The 18,050-nt window shown below is 39.0% G+C and overlaps 1 protein-coding gene across 6 annotated transcripts in view; it reads left to right on the top strand.

The window, feature by feature from the left end:
- Positions 1 to 18,050, top strand: part of SLC16A7 (solute carrier family 16 member 7) — a 143,116-nt gene that overhangs the window by 79,805 nt on the left and 45,261 nt on the right. For 5 of the 6 annotated variants that reach the window (XM_072972492.1, XM_072972495.1, XM_072972494.1 and 2 more), the window contains 2 exons: positions 2,527 to 2,658; positions 6,342 to 6,588. In XM_072972492.1, the coding sequence (XP_072828593.1) occupies positions 6,372 to 6,588 (217 nt within the window). In that variant the 5' untranslated portion in view covers positions 2,527 to 2,658; positions 6,342 to 6,371. Of the gene's footprint in view, positions 1 to 2,526; positions 2,659 to 5,447; positions 5,543 to 6,341; positions 6,589 to 18,050 lie in introns of all 6 variants that reach the window. The other variant, XM_072972493.1, reaches the window with a different exon arrangement.

The following is an 18,050-nucleotide window of genomic DNA, read 5'->3' as shown; positions in this document are numbered from 1 at the left end:
GTTGCAAATATACTATATATACAAATACACTCCTTCAGTGTATTTGTAAACAGAAAGAGCAGCCTCCAAGTTGGTATGTTAAAGTGGAATCAGTAACAATGTGTCTTACAAAAATATACTAGTCAAGGGATCAGTGTGATCACTTACAGGACATTGCACGTTGGCAAAATTGCTTTGCACCTCTGATTCTTTGTGCTCTTACCTATAAGTGTGCTTAAAAATACCACTTCCTCTTAGTTCATGGGGTTATAATAACTAATGAAACCTTTAGAAACGGGTTGAAAGCTCTAAAGCACTTTTTAATGCACCCTGTTATAAGTAAAACCCGTCGTAGAACTTGTGCATATGTATTAATCGCTAAGACACCAAATTAGCTGATACCACAGCCCAGCTTCCAACTGTAGTAATTAACACTGCTTTTGTGGGGGAAAATAATCTTTGAGCTTTATGCCCACCTCGACACAGTCTCCAAAATAGTCACTTTCCCAAATTAAAAGAGAAGCTTCCCATATTCTTAAGGATTGTTGTCTTCCGGTTTTTTCGTCACACCAATTCTAAAACAATAATTTTCATTTTTAAAACTAAAGACCAATAAATTCATTATATGAGTACATTTGCATAAATATGTAGAAACTATGACAATTTAATAGATGTAGAGAAAGAGGTGTACAATAGAGCAGTATAGTTATAGCTATCAAACAGAGAATTCCTGGATTATTGGCCAATTTGTTGAAAAAAGCCCTGGATGTGGGCTGGTCTTTCTGGAAGAAAATAGAGCAGTCATGTTAAAGCTCTGTGAAAAATTTGTAGAAAAGTTGGCCAGCCTTTACAGTGTGGTCTTGTCAAGATCTCTTGTTCTGGCCTCTATGCTAACCTCCGTGAACCATCATGATAACTAAACATAGCTCATGGAGGTCAGGAAAGCCAGAGGCTTTCCTCGGGGGCTTTGCCCCGAACTCAGGGACACCCTCTCTGCCAGAGGAAACTGATGGAAAATGTGTTTCCTCCACATAGAAGGGATGAGCTGCATTTGGATGAGCTGGTTACTTGTAGCTGGAGCTGCCATCCTTGAATTACTTGGCTTAAAAATGTCGCAGAGGCACCCAAGTCTCCTGGTAGGACCAGAGCAGATGTGAGCCCCTCCTCGCTCCTGTTATCCTGGACGTAGGAGACCCGCTTAGTGTGGACTCTCCATTCATAGCCCAACTTAAAACTTTTCTTCCAGCCATATCCATTCCTCAGATTTTATCCATGACTTTCTAATTCTTCTGCTAATCTTTTTTTTTAATTGAAGTATAGTCAGTTACAATGTGTCAATTTCTGGTGTACAGCACAACGCCCCAGTCATGCATACACACACACACACACACACACACACGTATTTGTTTTCATATTCTTTTTCATTAAAGATTATTGCAAGATATTGAATATAGTTCTCTGTACTATACAGAATAAAAAATGTTTTAATCTATTTTTATATATAGTGGTTAACATTTGCAGATCTCCATCTCCCAAATTTATCCCTTCCCACCCCCTTTTCCCTGGTAACCACAAGATTGTTTACTATGTCTTTGAGTCTGTTTCTGTTTTGTAGATGAGTTCATTGATGTACTTTTTTTCCTTTCTTTCTCTTTTTTTTTTTTTAAACATGATCTTTATTCTAGTCCCTACCCTCAGTTTCTCACTGAACTTGGCAACTAGATCCCAGACTTTCCTCATCCTCTCACACAAACCTCATTTGGGTTGGTGGTTGCATTGCCTTCTGTCAACACTTTAGGATAGGTGGCCCTGAATGCAAGGCAGGCAACTGGTTATTTAATTGACAGAGTTGACTTTTTCTTAGCTTTAATCTAAGCAAAGGAAAGCGTAGCCCAAAGAAAATAAACTCTAAGTACTAGCTTCTATCGACTTAGCAACAGATTAAAGTTGAAATAAAAGTATAAAAGTATTTGATATGTTAAGGAGATTTAGCACATTCATCTGTCACCCAGATCTGATTAAGACATTTGATTTCTAAATCATAAGATTTCTACGATACTTTTTGTCTCATTTTCATGACTCTGTCTCACTGTAAGACATGTATATTCATGATTGTATTTGTAATAATTCTTTAAAAATTTTCTGTTTTTATTGTCAATGGAGATTTTGTTTAACTGAATTTTAGATCAAATTGTTTAAATGAGTATAGGGAATTATTTGAGTGACAGCTAACGAATGCCAGTACATTTCCTTCTCATAATGGTACGTATGTAATTTACTGTTACTTATTTTTTAAAAACCCAAATCTTCATTTTATACTTTAAATTTTTTATTCTCCTGCACACATTTCATCATTTTGTCATACCTTACTAATCCCATCAGTGGACTGATAAAGAAATACATATGCACATGTATTTATGTATATATACTCAATTTTGTTAATTATTAAAACATGGTCACAATTTACTGAGGTGAATTAAAGCTAGTGACTCTAATGAAGCTGTGGCACTCAGTTGTACATATTACCCTTGTTTTTCTTTTTTTTAGATAATCCAGCATCTGTTCTACCTCTCTTCCTTTGCATTGCCTTCAAATACCACACTTCAAGCAGTAGTGACGAGACTTTTCGATACCACGTGTAATCCAAAGAAATCTGTCCACGTGGGCATCTGCCAACAGGTAACATTTTACTTTTGACGCTGTTTTTCTTGACTATGCCCATAAATAAAAGGATCAAAACCCAACAGCCGTAAGTTGTATAAAATAATACAGAATTGTGCACAGGAAAATAACACGAGGCCGATGAGTGTGTGTGAATTGGGTCCTGACTATTGGTTAATTCAAGAGTTGTTAATAATGCATGGGTGACAATTTTGGAAGTGGAATTTTTCAAGGGTTCATTGGTTTTTGTCCACTTTGGAATGATTCAGCTAAGAGATCATAAGATGTCCATTTAAGTGGAAGAAACAAACCAGGCTGTACACAAAGATGTGAAGAAGTTTACGAGTGGTGACTTGCAACCTGGAGGATGAATTATAATTAAAATCAAGTAAATATGTTGGAAAAAGAGAGTAAAAGATCATATCCTGAGATAAACTGGTGAACTATGAAAGAAATAACAATACAAGAAAAGGAAGTATCAAGAAAAAAAAAAACTCCCTTATATAATGCTTTTAAAAAGGTCCCTTCACCTTTCTGTGAGCATAGATTCCTGCCTGGTAAATGGAAATCTCAACATCAACCAAGCTCATTAGTAGATTTCAACATTTGTTGTTATACTGATTTTAAAATAATGGATTTAAGCTTATTTAAAATGTTAGTTATAATTTTTGAGCTGACTGAAAAGAACCACCCAGTTGTGATTTCTGTGTTTACTATAGAATATAGATGTGAGAAAAGCTGCAGTAGTTTAAAATGATGAATTAATAATGTCCCCTGTCTTACACAAGACACAAAAATCGACCTAAAATGAATTGAAGACTTGAATATAAGACCTGAAACTATAAAACTCCTGGAAGAAAACATAGAAGGCAAGCTCCTTACATCGATCTTGGCAGTGACTTTTTGGATTTGGTATCAAAAAGCAAAGGCAACAAAAGCAAAAACAAACAAGTGAGACCACATCAAACGAGAAAGTTTCTGTACAGCAAAGAAAATTGTAACAAAATGAAAAGGCAACCCTATGAAATGGGAGAAAACACTTGTAAAGCATATATCCAGACAGAGGTTAATATCCAAAATACGCAAGGAACTCATACAACTTAATTGCAGAAAAACCAAATACCCTAATTTTAACATGGGCAAAGGACTTGAGTAGACATTTTTCTAAAGGAGACATACCAAAGGCCGATAGGTACATGAAGAGGCGCTTAAACTGCTAATCATTAGGGGAAAGAAAGTCAAAACCGCAATGAGATATTACCACGTACCTATTAGAATGGTTATTATTTTAAAAAAAAACAGACAAAAACAAGCAATAACAAATGCTGGTGGAGATGTGGAGAAAACAGAACCCTTTTATGCTGTTGGTGGGAGTGTAAACTTTCAGTCTCTGTGGAAAACAGTGTGGAGGTTCTTCAGAAAATTAAGACTAGAACTGTCATATGATGGAGCAATTCCACTTCTGGGTCTACATACAAAGGGAGGGAATGGAAATCATCATCTTGAAAAGATATTTGTATTTCCACGTTCACTCCCGCATTACTCATGCCAGCCAAGATATGGAAACAACCTGGGTGTCCATCAACAGATGGATGCATTAAAAAAAAAAAAGTTTATATATGTTACATACATACACACACACACACACACACACAGAATGAAATATTATTCAGCTTTAAAAACGAATTCAGGCCTGCCATTCAGGACAACATGGATGAATCTGAAGGGCACTGTGCTAAGCAAAATAAACCAGACAGAGAAAGACAAATTCTGCATGGTAATACTTAGGTGTGGAGTTTTTTTTAAAATCATACTTATAGAAACAAAGAATAGACGGTGGTTGCCAGCCCTGAGGGGTTCAGAAATGGGAAGAGGTTGGTAAAAGGCTAAAACCTTTCAGTTAGAAGACGAGTAAGTGCTCAGGATCTGATGTGTGATACAGTAACTATAGTGATACCATTGTGCTGTGTAACTGAAATTTGCTAAGAGAGTAGAGCTTTGTTCACACAACACAAAGGTGCATATGTGAGGTGATGGATGTACTGACTCGAGGGTGGGGATCTTTTCATAATGTATACGTATATCAAATCATGTTGCACACTTTAAATATATTACAATTTTGTCTGTCAATCAGACCTCAATAAAGCTGGGAAAAAACCTCAAAAAAAGGGTGATTACAATTGAATGTCTGAGAACTTCCTTGCAGATATGCCTGACTCACATACTGTAAAATAAGCATTTTAATCTTCAGCCCTGCCTGTCGCTTGCAGATTATACTGATTTCCTTCCATCTATGAAATACTGTAAAATATTATGTAAAAAAGTCTTAAGTGTATTTGCCAAAATTAACATTCCAAAAAAGAGTGAGGGTCACAGTTGTCCACATTGCTAATTCCATTCTATTACTCACTGTCACAGTATTTATCCTAGGGAATCAGTGCTCTGTTACAAGTTTCATTTTTATCATTTTGCCTACGCGAGTTTCTGAAAGCAAAGGCATTGGTTGTAACTGTGGACACATTAGAAAACTTCAGAGAATATTTTCACTCAAAATCTAAAAAGTGCTTATAGAAGACCACTGAAAATATCTTAGATAAAATTTGACATTAAAGAAAGATTAAACGTCTCTACGTTTATTAAACGTCTGTTTTCATAGAGCACTGTTTGGTTTTTTGGGGTTTTTTTTTTTTTTTTGGTTTTCTAAATTAGCAGCAAATTTAGCTTTTCTTAGCTTATTTTCAGTGTTATCTTACCAACACTCAAGCGTTTCTTTTTTCCTCTACATTTCAACTGAAAAATCCCCTCAGATGGAATGAGAGTAGTAAAAAGAAGATACTGAGAAATACCAGCGATTAAAGCTAAAAGCCAAGCAAGCAGCCTCGCTCTACAAAGAAACGCGGATGTGAGAGAAGCAAGATGTTTTTCATCTATTTTCAGTTGCATTAAGCTATATGTGATCATTTCTTACACAGGAGAGTGGGGACTCCAGACCAGAAAGCTGGCAGTTAAGTGTTCCTAGCCAGATCCCAAAAGAAGGTCCCTTTCTTTTAAAAAAATAGCATGCCATCCATTTGATTGGGAGCATTTCATTGCTATGAAGAATTCATAAAATGTATCATTTATAAAATGATAGGTAGCACCAGTTTTGGAAGTGCATTAAAATTAACTCATTAGAACTGTACAATTTCTAATCCTGTAAGTTTAGAAAATAGGTCTCTTTTAAGCAGTCTCAATTATGGAAAATGGAAAAATTCTAAAATATGCTTACTATGGAACGCTCTAAAATTTGTCAGATTTAATATATGATCTTTTTAACCTTTGTATAGAAAATCTTAAATATTTTGGATTAAGAAATTATTCTAAGTGATGACAGCTCCATTTATCTTAAAAATCTGATTGAGATAGCTTTTATTTTATTCGTTGGTACTTTAGTACAGATCTGAATTCCTGACTTCTCTTTGAGTCACATTTGTTTCTGTAAACAAATTAAATGCTTTTAATTTTTAGCTCATAATAAAGTTACATACGTCACTCTAGTGTTTTGGTACATTTTCTGGTAGTTTGAGTTCTAGAGTAAAAAATATTTATGAAAAATTATATAGCTGTAGTTATAACTGGAAAATACTATTTGTGTAACTATCAAGAGTGATATGTGAAAACTGAAACAGGGTTCAAACTGTTATTTCCTTTTTTTAATATAGGTCACTTGAATTTCAAATTGGGGAGCAGCAATGCCACCAGCAGCAAGTTCCCCACCACTGCATCCACCTCCTGACGGAGGATGGGGCTGGGTAGTGGTCGGAGCAGCTTTTATCTCCATTGGATTTTCATATGCATTTCCCAAAGCCGTGACAGTATTCTTCAAAGAAATTCAGCAAATATTCAACACTACCTACAGTGAAATAGCATGGATATCCTCCATTATGCTGGCTGTTATGTATGCAGGAGGTAAGGATCTTTGGACTAAATAGAATTCTGGTTTAAGAAAATCATTCCTTCGTGCCACAGTGTTTTACATGTAGTGTCTTGGCATAGTAAAGACTTGTTTTCATATTGTAGTCACTTAAAACCAACCAAAAATATAATTAGGGCTGAATTTTTAATGATTTTAGTAATTCAGCATCTTGAACTATTCACTTCATTCTGAGTCTTGCTGGAGTATATGTTTGAATGAGGCTGCCTTTGCATGAACTGAGATTTACTAAATTACAGAATTTTCAAGGGAGGCACTTTTCCATAATTTAATTTGCAATAAAGTCTATACCATTAGAACAATTGGTAAAACTCAAGTTGCTGACAATCTGTAAGCCTCAAAAGTGATTTTAAGCTGCAGAAATAGAGTGTTATCATGTACATTGTGCATCCATTCAAGTTTGGGTGAATTAAATAATTCCTTATCTCTGCAGTACTCATTAAACATGACTTTTTTTTTTTAATTTAAATGGTTGCCTGACAATTATCTTGTTACATTCCATGTTCAAATTAGGGTATGATTCATGAGGGAGAATGAATAAATCAAAGTACTACATTACTTTTGACTGTTAAAAAAATTGGCATTGTTCATACATTATTACATCTTCTTTAAATCAGTCCCCACAGCAGAGAAACTGTCTATAGATTTTTACAGTCATGACTTAAAATATTTAGATTTTAGAGTTTTTGTTTTTCAACTGGATATTTGACTTTAAAAGACAGGTGTATAAAAGACTCAGGATATAAAAGAAATCATGCAGATCACCTTGCGATGTCTTACTTTACAGGCGAGAGTAGTGTGGCTCATAGTAATGAGGATGGCATTAGGAATACTATGCAATATGTATTAGCGTTTACTTTCAGCTAAGGCTTCTCTAAATGTTTGCTCTGTGTCATATAACCTAATTCTTTCAACGTTTTGTGAAGGAAATGTTATCTTCTCTCCATTCTATAGCTGAGGAAATAGACACATGAAATATTTTTACCAAGTCAAGCAGCTCATTAGTGGCGGGTGGAAACTGAGACCCCAAACATTTAATCACTGAGCTCTCTTCCCTTTCTCTGATCTTCCTCTTTACCTCCAGAAAGTGACAGAGAAAGATCTGTGCACGGCCTTCTGCAGACCTCATTCATATGCTGCCCCTACTAAGGTCATTTGTTAGTGACATAATAACTATTCTTCAGGGTATTGTCTTTTTATTGTACTACCAAGATAAAAACTGATCTTCCAGTAATCCTGCATGTGTGTGTGTGTGTGTGTGTGTGTGTATGGGTGGGAGGGTGGGTGTCTTCCACTTTCTGTGTGTCAGTGATTTTATTTTCTCCAGTATATGACTCCATTTCCCTTTTGGTTAGGTTAAATTGATGCATTTTTGTTCCAGTACCAAAAGGTACCTTTAAAATGCTATTTGGGTATGTCAGTGAAAAATTCTGCTTTGAAAACATTTTCTGAGATTCTCCTTTGGACAGTGCTTTAGGGGTTGTTGCTGTGTTATCTTTGATGATTGTAGAAACAGTAGATATTGTGCCCTGGGTCTTGTTCCTCTGTCCCATGGGTCATATGTTCTTTAATAATGTTTTATTAGAGCAGCACAGAAAGTCATCTTGTCCTAAGCTCCAAAATGTACTGAATTTAGGGTATGTGTTTTTCCCCCTTCTCTGATACAACTGAAACATATTCGTCTAGTGAATTTGTATAAGTCTTTTGAATTTGGACTTCAGGTCCTATACATTCGTAATTTTCTGTTGAATTGATAGTTGGCTAACTTGTAAGCAACAACAATTTGTGTAATTTTTTCAATAAGTCAAGTCTTAATTGACTTTATTTATTTCAAGAAAAACAGCCTCAAAGTCCCACGGTCACAAGGGAGTACAAGTTGATTTCTTGTATTCATTAGTGTATCAACTTTACTTCAAGTAATGTTTTATCTAGTGGCTGTGCCATCACCTAAGGCTTTGTGGTCTTCCCTAAATCAGCTCCATCTGCCTGGACAGAGAACGAACACAGATGGTGTGGAAGATCATATTGGGTATCTTAGGGGCCAGGTCTGGAAATGTTACACAACATTTGCACACATGCCATTGGTCAGAAATGGAACACTGCCCTCCCTAGAGGCAGGGGTGGGGTTGCTGGGACATGCAGCCTTCCTAGAGGAAGAGATGGAATAGGATAACATACAACGAGTCTCAGACAGAGCTTGATACCCCAGTAACCATTCCCCATCCAACAAAAGCAGGATGTGTTTGTAGACTTGCCGTGGTCATGGGACAGCTCTTCACCCCCTGGCTGGATCTAAAAGGAGGCTTGGAATGAAGAATGGTATAATGGCTTTTCTCAAACCAATAAATCCCAGTATCAAATTATAAGTAAATATCCATCATATATATTTATCATTAAATAGTTGTTTTTACTTTATTATGCTCTTATTTTCCTGTTTTTAATACATACCATATACATTAAAAAAAAACACAGAAGAGAACTCTTTTTGAAGTTCATCAAGAAAATGGTAGTTTGGTAAAATAGTTATCAATTGAGGAAAAAATGACCTTAATATGTTTAGGGTAAAGAGGAATAAAATAAGTCTAAATTACAGATTCACAAGGATTTTGTATCTGGTTGTTTTTAGAAAAGAATGCTAAACATATGAAAATTTTTAGTAGGTAGTACCAGATGATGGAAATACCTTGCTGATACCCAAGTAAGCAGTGGGAAAATGCTTACAGTCCTTTGATCATCAGAGTCGTCAGGGCTGAGACGTTTAGTGTATCATCTCTGGCCACGGAGGAAAGGTGGGAGTCTGCTACCCTTTGGTCTTTCCCTTAAGACCGGAAAAGTAATTCCAGATCCATTGCCCACTGGGTAGAAATGCTACGACTGGCCACGTCCACTGTTGAACGGATGCTCATACACTTACATGGTTTGTTGGAAATAGCATCTATATTTTATCTTGATAATTCATTTTTCATCTTTTTAACAAGAAATATTGGCACATTTAAAAGTGTAATCTCAATATGAAAGCATGTCCCCTTATACAGGTGCAGATAATTTTTTTCAGAAACATGGTAACTATTTAGAACAGAAAATCTAATAGGTTCAATTAATCTAAGACACAGACATTGGTCCTATTACCAAAGTGGCAGTGTTTTTTCAAGTATGGTCCACAGATTTTTCTGCTTTGGAACCATGGGTCTCTTGTTAAAAATGCATAGTCCTGGATCTTATTCCAAAGCCCCTTTTACCAGAATTTGTAGAGCCAAGAAACTTGCATTTTTGTAAATATCTTCGAACTTCGCTTTATGTGTAACATAGGGATTCCTGTAGTAGAAGCAAATCAATATTTGATTTAAAAATATTTAAATCTTTATCTAATAATTTGAAAGATCTCTATTTATAGAGGCCTTTTAGGCTGATAATTATAAAGGAAATTCAAAGGCCATAACGCAAAAAAGCATAAAGTTTACCGTGAACTATAATGAGTCTCTCTATCAAGTAACTGAAATACTCTGTTTAACATAATGCTAATTACATTAGCCTAGAGACCATCTAAGATCTGACACACTCATTAGGGCTTAGCACTCAGCCTATTAATCACCACGGGGGGGGGGGCCACTGGGTGAGCTGCAGTGCGTTTGGACGCCTGGCCCGTGATGTCAGGGCTGGGGTCTCGTCTAGTAATTAGTTGGCATCTGGGTCTTGGTAGCAAGGTGTTAGCTTCCCTTCTGATGTCTGCATTAAAAATGAAACTAATAAAAGGTATGCAGGAAGGATGGAAAAGAATGCAAATTATGTTTATCCCTTACTTCATCCTTAGAATAATGGCACTGAATTACAGCAGCCCATCTGGCCATCCATACGGTCTCCTGGAGCGCCGCCGAATTTCAGCAAATAGGTCAAGCAGAGCGGTCCCCCCATTAATAAAGCACTAATTAGCGGTAGACCACATATTACAATTTAAACTTTCCACATGGCTTAGATGGATATAGGGATTTATTTTGTAAACAGTGATTACACAGGATTATCCTTCAGTGCAACGTGTGTCTTTGTTACTGTACCAGAAGACGATGTGAACACGCTTAGCTACACAATGACAGGATCCAGATTCGGGGCTGCCGGTCTCTGTGCATACCTCGTGCTCCTTCTCTGGTAGTACCTGCTAGGACTCGGAAGTATCAGCCATTCTGAAGAGGAAAGTTGGCTTTGTCGCCATGGTAACTCACTCTTCTGATTTCTGTGAGCAGTGACTGCGATTGTGCTAAAGTAAGGGTGATGGTTTTATGATGGACTGCTTTACACAAGGGGCCCAATCTTAGATCACTGAGCTTATTTTACTGGAGGCCAACAAGCAAAAGGTTTTAGGCATAGAGAGGTTGAGGTCAGTGCCCATAATATGTAATGTGTATTTTTCTGCTCCTTTTTAAGTCAAAATGTTTTGCTTTGTGCTGTAAATATTTTTGCAGAATGAGAGAGGCTATTAAAGTAACTCATCTTGTTCTGTATCTTTGCAGCAATTAAAAAAAAGTTCATTCCATCTCTGTGACTGAGATACCTAGGACTTTCCATATAGCTTTAGAAAACCCGGGTACACTCGGACAGCCCTGTGCAAGCAGGCTGTGTACTTCTTATACCTGCTCCATGGTGGATTTTTTTCATCCATTAATATAGAAATTGCTCAAGTCTTCCTAAGAAATATGGGACAGTGTGGCAGAAATCACTTTGCTCATCAGATTTCCATGTGCAGTTGAATGTCTTCTGGCTCCTCTGCACTCAGGTTGAGGACAAGTGACTAGTTCTGACCAATGAAATGTGGGAGGAAGGATGTATGTGGTCCCTGGACACCTGGGCAAGGCAGTTCCAGCTGGCAGGCGGCTCCCCTTTTCCCTTTTCCACAGCATCAGCTTTATTTCATGTGACCTGGTTACAAGGGGAAGATCCTTGGCCCACTTTATGTTTTGAATGAGTCAGAAAGGCATTTTTATTAAGCTTTTGCAGTTCTGTTAGGCAGCAAAAAAAACCCTAGATTTTACTGATCAATACAACCAAAAGCCTCGATTGCCCTGTAACTCCAATATAAATTATGTAAATTGTAATTAAACGCTGGAACAGACATGGGCCGCCCTTGGTCGTTGAACTTATGTCCTGAGAAGGTTTGGGCACGTGCTATTTTTTCAGCTCTCTGTCAGAGAAGAGGAAGCCCTCTATATCTCAGATGAGAAAGGAATCATAAGCGGAAATCATCATGGCCAATTTTCGTGGGAATAAAAGTGAGAGGCAGGCACCTGAAGGCACAGAAATTGGGCTCGCATAATACCCGTGGAACTGTCTGTGATTAGATGTCAGTTTGCCCCTCCCAAGACAGGGGTGGCGGTGGCAGGAATCAAGGGCAGATCACGGGTTTGCTTAGTGCTTTGAAACTGTTCAAAGAGATACTTCCCCTAAGGAAGGCTGAAAATCCAGGCCTATTGGATCATTACTAAATGTTATTTTCAGCAGGAAAAAATTTAAGAAACTTTATGGAAATCCTTTTTGATGTGTGTGCTTTAGACAGTGAGGGTTTTACTTATGACGTGAGAAGAACCTACTTATTAATTTACAGCCTGGCAAGAGTAAGAATATCCTGGTTTTTGGCTTAAAAATTTCTCTAAAATGTACTTTTACATAATTACATATTTTATGCAGATGTGTCTTGATTGCAAATGACAGAAACCTGATTCAAACCTACTGCGGTCTTAAGAGAAACATTCCTGCATACAGACCAGCGGAGGGGCCCAGGTACCAGCCTTCCAGGTCAGCTAGCACCAGTGGTTACACAGCTACCATCTCCCTGTCACATCGCGCTCTCCCCTCTGCTTCTTCGAGTCGGGGTAGCTTTGTCCCCTCTCCCTGAGACAGGGAAGACAATTACCAGCATCCCAGTCTCATATTTCATCTCAATTTTGACGTGAAAGAGACTCCCCCTTTTCCCCAGTAACTTTGACAAATTCCAGGGAAGTTTGCTAGGGTCTGACCTACCCTGCATCTGCTCTTGTGGGCAGTGGGTGGATGAGGAGCCAACACTGGCAGCCTGAGTGGAACTCTACATTGGGTGTAGGAAAGGCGCAGTTCCCCAAAAGAAGGAAGGCGCTCTTCCCAGAAGAAGGACGGCTTTTGAGGAGACAAAACAGTAAGTGCTCACGACTCTACTCTTTTTAAAATAGGCTAACATACGATTCCCCAAGAATAAAACTTTTACTAATCACTCATGAGTAACTTTACATTTAGATAATTTCTCTACAGCTAAGTAGCTAACTAGATACATGTCAGAATGCCTTTACTGTATTTAGACCCTGGGATTGCTTCATGCAACATAACACTTCGCAGCCAGCCAGAGGACTCGGTTGTACCTGACGAGAGTTGGCCCCTTGAGTATGGAAAGTCCTGGGGTCTCAGGGTTTATTAACGGTTCAGTAGTCCAGTGAGAGGCAGAACATGGCCGTTGAAGTAACGAGCCCCAAAGTAACAGGTACGAAATGTGGGCTTTGCGGCCTCCTTGTTTGGGCCACGCATTTGACCTTGGAGCCTCAGCTTTGCCATCTGTAAAATCACAAAAGGAAAAAATGTATGTGTATGTGCATGTGATATTACTGATCAGGGCTGCCGTCAGGAATAAACAGTTATGGTGGGCATAAGGTAGGGCTTCATGCTTGGGGATGTTTAGTGTTTGGTTCGTGGTTGTCTTGCTAGTAGCTATTAGAGAATGAAGCCGCAGATTAGGTTCAAGCAAGATGGTAAATCTGACTAGAGCAATCGTGCCAGTAAGGCTTGGAAACAGAGGGTAAAGTAAGAAATGAATAGGTCAGTACTCGGTTCTGAAGGAATGCTGTGGCCTTTGCTCATATTCGCTGTGGCATTCCCTCTGTGCCCTGTGCTGTCCAGGTGGTGAGCGGATATCCATCATTCTTTTGGGCCATCAGATACCGGCCCCCCTGAAAATTCATCTTGTATTCGGGCATTCCTGCTTTAGTGGTTTCCTGCCTCCCCAGGTAAAAAGCCAGAAATGTACTTTCCTAGAATTCCTTACACCTAGGGCAGCCAGGCTCCATCCACCCAGCGCAGCAAAGCCAGGTTTGATTCAGAAACTACTGATGTGAAGAAACAGATGCCCAAAGAACACAGTCAGGAGATGGGTACAGATCATCCGTGATCCAAAAGCAGCACCAAAGCGGTGCCCATGTTCGGAGTCAGTGGGGCTTGTGGAATAGACTGTCGAGTAGGTGGCCATTGGTGGCAACAGCGGTATGCCTGCTGGAGCAGTCCGTTGGGTTTGTGTCTCCCCCGCAAAATTCATATATTGAAACTCTAACCCCTGCATCTCACTGTATTTGGAGATACGGCTCTGGGGGGGTAATTAAGGTTAAATGAGGTCATAAGGGCAAGGTCCTACTCCAGTAGGATTGGTGGCCTTATATGAAGAGGAAGAGACAGATCTCTTTCTCACCATGGACACCAAAGAAAGTCCGTTTAAGTGCACGGCAAGAAAGGCAGCTGGGCTGCAAGCTGGGAGGTGAGCTCTCACCAGGCATCAAACTGGTTGGCACCTTGACCTTGGACTTGCAGCCTCCAGAGCTGTGAGAACTGTGCCTCTGTCGGTTAATGCACCTGGTCTGTGGTGTTTTGTTTATGGCAACATCCAAGCCTGTTGTTTCTGATCCTCTCGTATAATCTGTGAGTTACTTTCATGTTCTTGTCAAATGCTTTCTTCTTTAACTAACTAGAAAAGATCGCTGGCAGATATATGTGGGGTTGAGTTTCTGAAAGGTCCTGGCGAGGTCTAGCATGGAATCAACTCCTGAACTATGTTGGTTAATTTGAAGACTATTTCTGCGGATGTTCCTTTCAAAGCAGGAGCCCTTCTCTGCCCCGTCAAACCACGTTTGTATTTGGATTGGGGATACGCAACAGTTTTTTTTTTCCATTAACTATTTTTAAAGGGTGTTAGAATAAAAATTTAATTTCATATGTTCATACGCCATGTGTGACTTAAGTTTGATGGATTATGTTGGAGAATTGGAAATATTCTCTGAATATTTCTTTGTTTATTACAACAGTAGTGGCTTTGGCAGAATAATTGCTCTATTCCAGAGAGATTTTTAAATGATTAATCTAGATGGCTGTCCTAGAGCAAGAATTTGCTCAGCTGGTTAGAGTTATATATGCAGATGTGAGGTTCATGGATCTGATCCTAAGACGAGGCCCCCGGCTGTGCCAGAAATGCTGCTTCTACCCTGTTTTGCACAGTATCTGTGATCATCAGAGGTGGGGATGTGTAGGCAATCCAGTGTCATCACTGGGGACTAAACTCATTTATCCTATGGATACACTTTGAGCATCTACAGTGTGCAAAGTACTGGCTTGGCACTGGAAAGTCACACAAAGCCATCAGACACGGAAGTGCTTATGGAACATGACATGGATGTTTTCACCTCTCTTTGTTGGATTATACGATACGTTATGAGTGAAGAAACATAGTAGTTGTCATGAAACTGTATGAAAAGGAAACAGATCTCACAGCTGTGATCAGGAAAGATTTCTTGAATTGAACTTGAAGGGTGAGGATGCAGCCTTAATAAAAGGAAGGGGGGTGTTTGAAGCAGAAGAAGTACTATAAATGGAAGCCCTAGAGAGGAGAGTTAAAGAGGGCTCTCGTAGCCTGAGGGAGGTGAATGTGATTCATACACGAGGGCAAGCTGGAGACAGGTGTGGCTGATGGCCCAGAACCCACTGAAGTGATCCTGGACCACATATTTTGTGTCCATCAGATGCAAGAGAAGAGATGGGAAGATGGGCGTCTAGGATACCAAGATCGCAACGCTAAGTCCTCCCCCCACTTTTGTTCTATTTAGGAGAATATTCATAATCTGGAATATGTTAAGATACAGTCGATTCTCATTATTTGCATTAGTTACACTCTATGAAACTGCCATGGACACTGAATTATTGATCCCTGCCCTCCCGCTCCTTGGGGGAAATACAGGGTTAGGTTCCCACAAGCTACTGCCCACATTTTCGTCAATTGATCAATACATAACCTTATTTTATTTTGTGTTTCTGTGTAAAGATAGCTTATTTAATATATATCGTTGATTCATTAACATTGAACTTGCAGCAAACAGCAAAGTAATTCATGCCTGAAAGAAGAATAGGTAGCATATGTATTTTTCCTGTAAGGCACGTCGCAGCCTCCTGGAGTTCCGGAGCACTAGCCAGCACTTCAGCAGCACGCTTAAAGGCCACTTCAAACCGCTAAAAATCCCCAACAAAAACTACAAAAGTGTGGAAAGCGTAGCACTGAGTAGGGAGGCTCATTTATAGTATGAGAGCTGAACCAGGAAGGTGAGTGTCACCTAGTGTGGCCGCAGCTGGGAACATACTTGTCGGGTGGTTCCAGCCTGTCCCCACTCTGCACGTCTCCATGGATGGCTGTGAAAGCACTGTGAATATTGACTTGAGGGGTTACACATACATCTTAGTGAGTAGGCGAGTTCGAAAATACAGACTCCAAGAGCAGTGGGATCAGCCGTAGCGGTGGGCTTTCTGTGATGGGGCTGCTGTTTCCTGCGCTGGGTAAGAAGTCTTGGAGTCACCCGCGTTTTCATTACAGTTGTTTTGTCTGTTGTTTTTAAGAATGGGAGGAGCCTATGCAATCACAAAGCTAATTTGCCTTAGCATTTCTGTAGGTACACGTTGATTATCAACCCTCGATTTTACTGAAGTTCTTATTACGAAAGGAATAGAGATTTCTCAAGCTATTAAAATAATAATAATTACACTTAGCATCTTTCCATTCGCTAGGAGGGCATTAAGTGGAAAATTTCGGGGAGCTTCTGTGGGAGCCTTGATGGATCCTTGAAGTCACGCTCCCTAGTCTTGCATCGTTCTTGTTAGAATGTGCTCTGCACACCCTTGGAGTGTTTGATGATGCTAGCGCTGTGTTGGTGCGTGCTGTTCTTTGGCATCACCCCCATGCCATCAGTGACTGGGTTAAAGATTCAGCTGAGGGACCAGGGGAAGCAACGTGTGTATTTTCTCAGTACCCCAGCAATGAGTGTGCGTTCCTGGAAGGCTGGACAGAAATAAATCCAGTAAATAGAGCTTTGATCTGCTTTGGACTCATCTGTTCTCTTCAGATGATGAGTGAAAACAACCTGTAAGAACATGAGTGAAATCTAGGTAATGAGCGAAGAGGAACAAAAGGGGAAACATTACGTGTGTGTTAGTGATGTGGAGTTTCCTTTAATTTTTCCAAACTTCAGCCGGGTAATCTGACCAGGTAATCCAGTGTTTAGGCCCATGACTTATATTGATGGAGAAGAATCATTGAGAGACCAAAAGCATTTAAAGTATCCTTTTAGTCCTATTAATTAGGAGGCAAAAAATTCAGAGAGTAAGATAAAAGTATCTGAGATTTTATCTCAACTTTTGCAAGCTGTTGTGATTTTAGTGGAACAATGCAATGGTACGTGCTGTGGAAAAGACAGTTGTGAAATCCATGTGGCACAAATAACAGACAGTTGCTTATTTGACTTTGGTGCAAGAACTGGGCTACAGAAACTGTTTTTGAAACAGAAATCTTTCTCAATGTTGCGGATTTCTGTCATCTTCCAAGGAGTAGGCATGGATCTAGAGATTGAGAAACTTTTCAAAGTTTCCCTGTTTTCTTTACTCCTTGTTGCCTGGGACAAACTTTTTTCCCATGTATCAGAAATATGCAAAGGATTGCATTTTAATAACCTCGTTTAGAATGTCTTTGGGAGAGGGAGGGTACAGCTCAGCAGTAGAGTGCACGCCTAGCATACACAAGGTCCTGGGTTCAATCCCCAGTACGTCCAATAAAATAAATAAGTAAAAACCTAATTACCTTCTCCCTAAGTAAATTAAATTTTTTTTTTTACAAAATAATGTCTTTGAATACTTTAGAGGTTGTCTTTAACCTTGCAAATGCTTCTGGGTTATGAGAAGTATTTCATGATTAGTTTAAAATATATGTAAAATATCTATGGAGAGTTCACTTTGCCTTTTCAGATGAAGAAAACAAGTGTGATGAAATGACTAAGATGAAATAACTATCAGCTTTGTTCATGAGCACTGTTCCTATCAAGAAATGATATTAAGTTCCTTTACGTTGTGGCAAAGATATTACTTAAAGGTGTTTCTTAAATCAAACATGATGTGTTTTAGAAACTGAATAAAACTTTCCAAGGACAGGATAACCTCTGCGCCTTAAAATTGGCTCTCATATTAGTTGAAACACAGTGGAACTGGAAGCTTGAGGCAATTCATGCGTTTTCCTGACAAATAGCCTGGCCCCTGGGTACTACACACAGTCCAAAATATACACGTGGAAGAGAAAAAGGAAAACATTTTTATTCACTTTGTATTTTACCTCCTACTTTGTCTCTTT

This window comes from Vicugna pacos, chromosome 12, assembly GCF_048564905.1.
Source record: "Vicugna pacos chromosome 12, VicPac4, whole genome shotgun sequence".
NCBI lineage: Eukaryota > Metazoa > Chordata > Mammalia > Artiodactyla > Camelidae > Vicugna > Vicugna pacos.
This window is presented reverse-complemented; position numbering and strand designations above follow the sequence as displayed.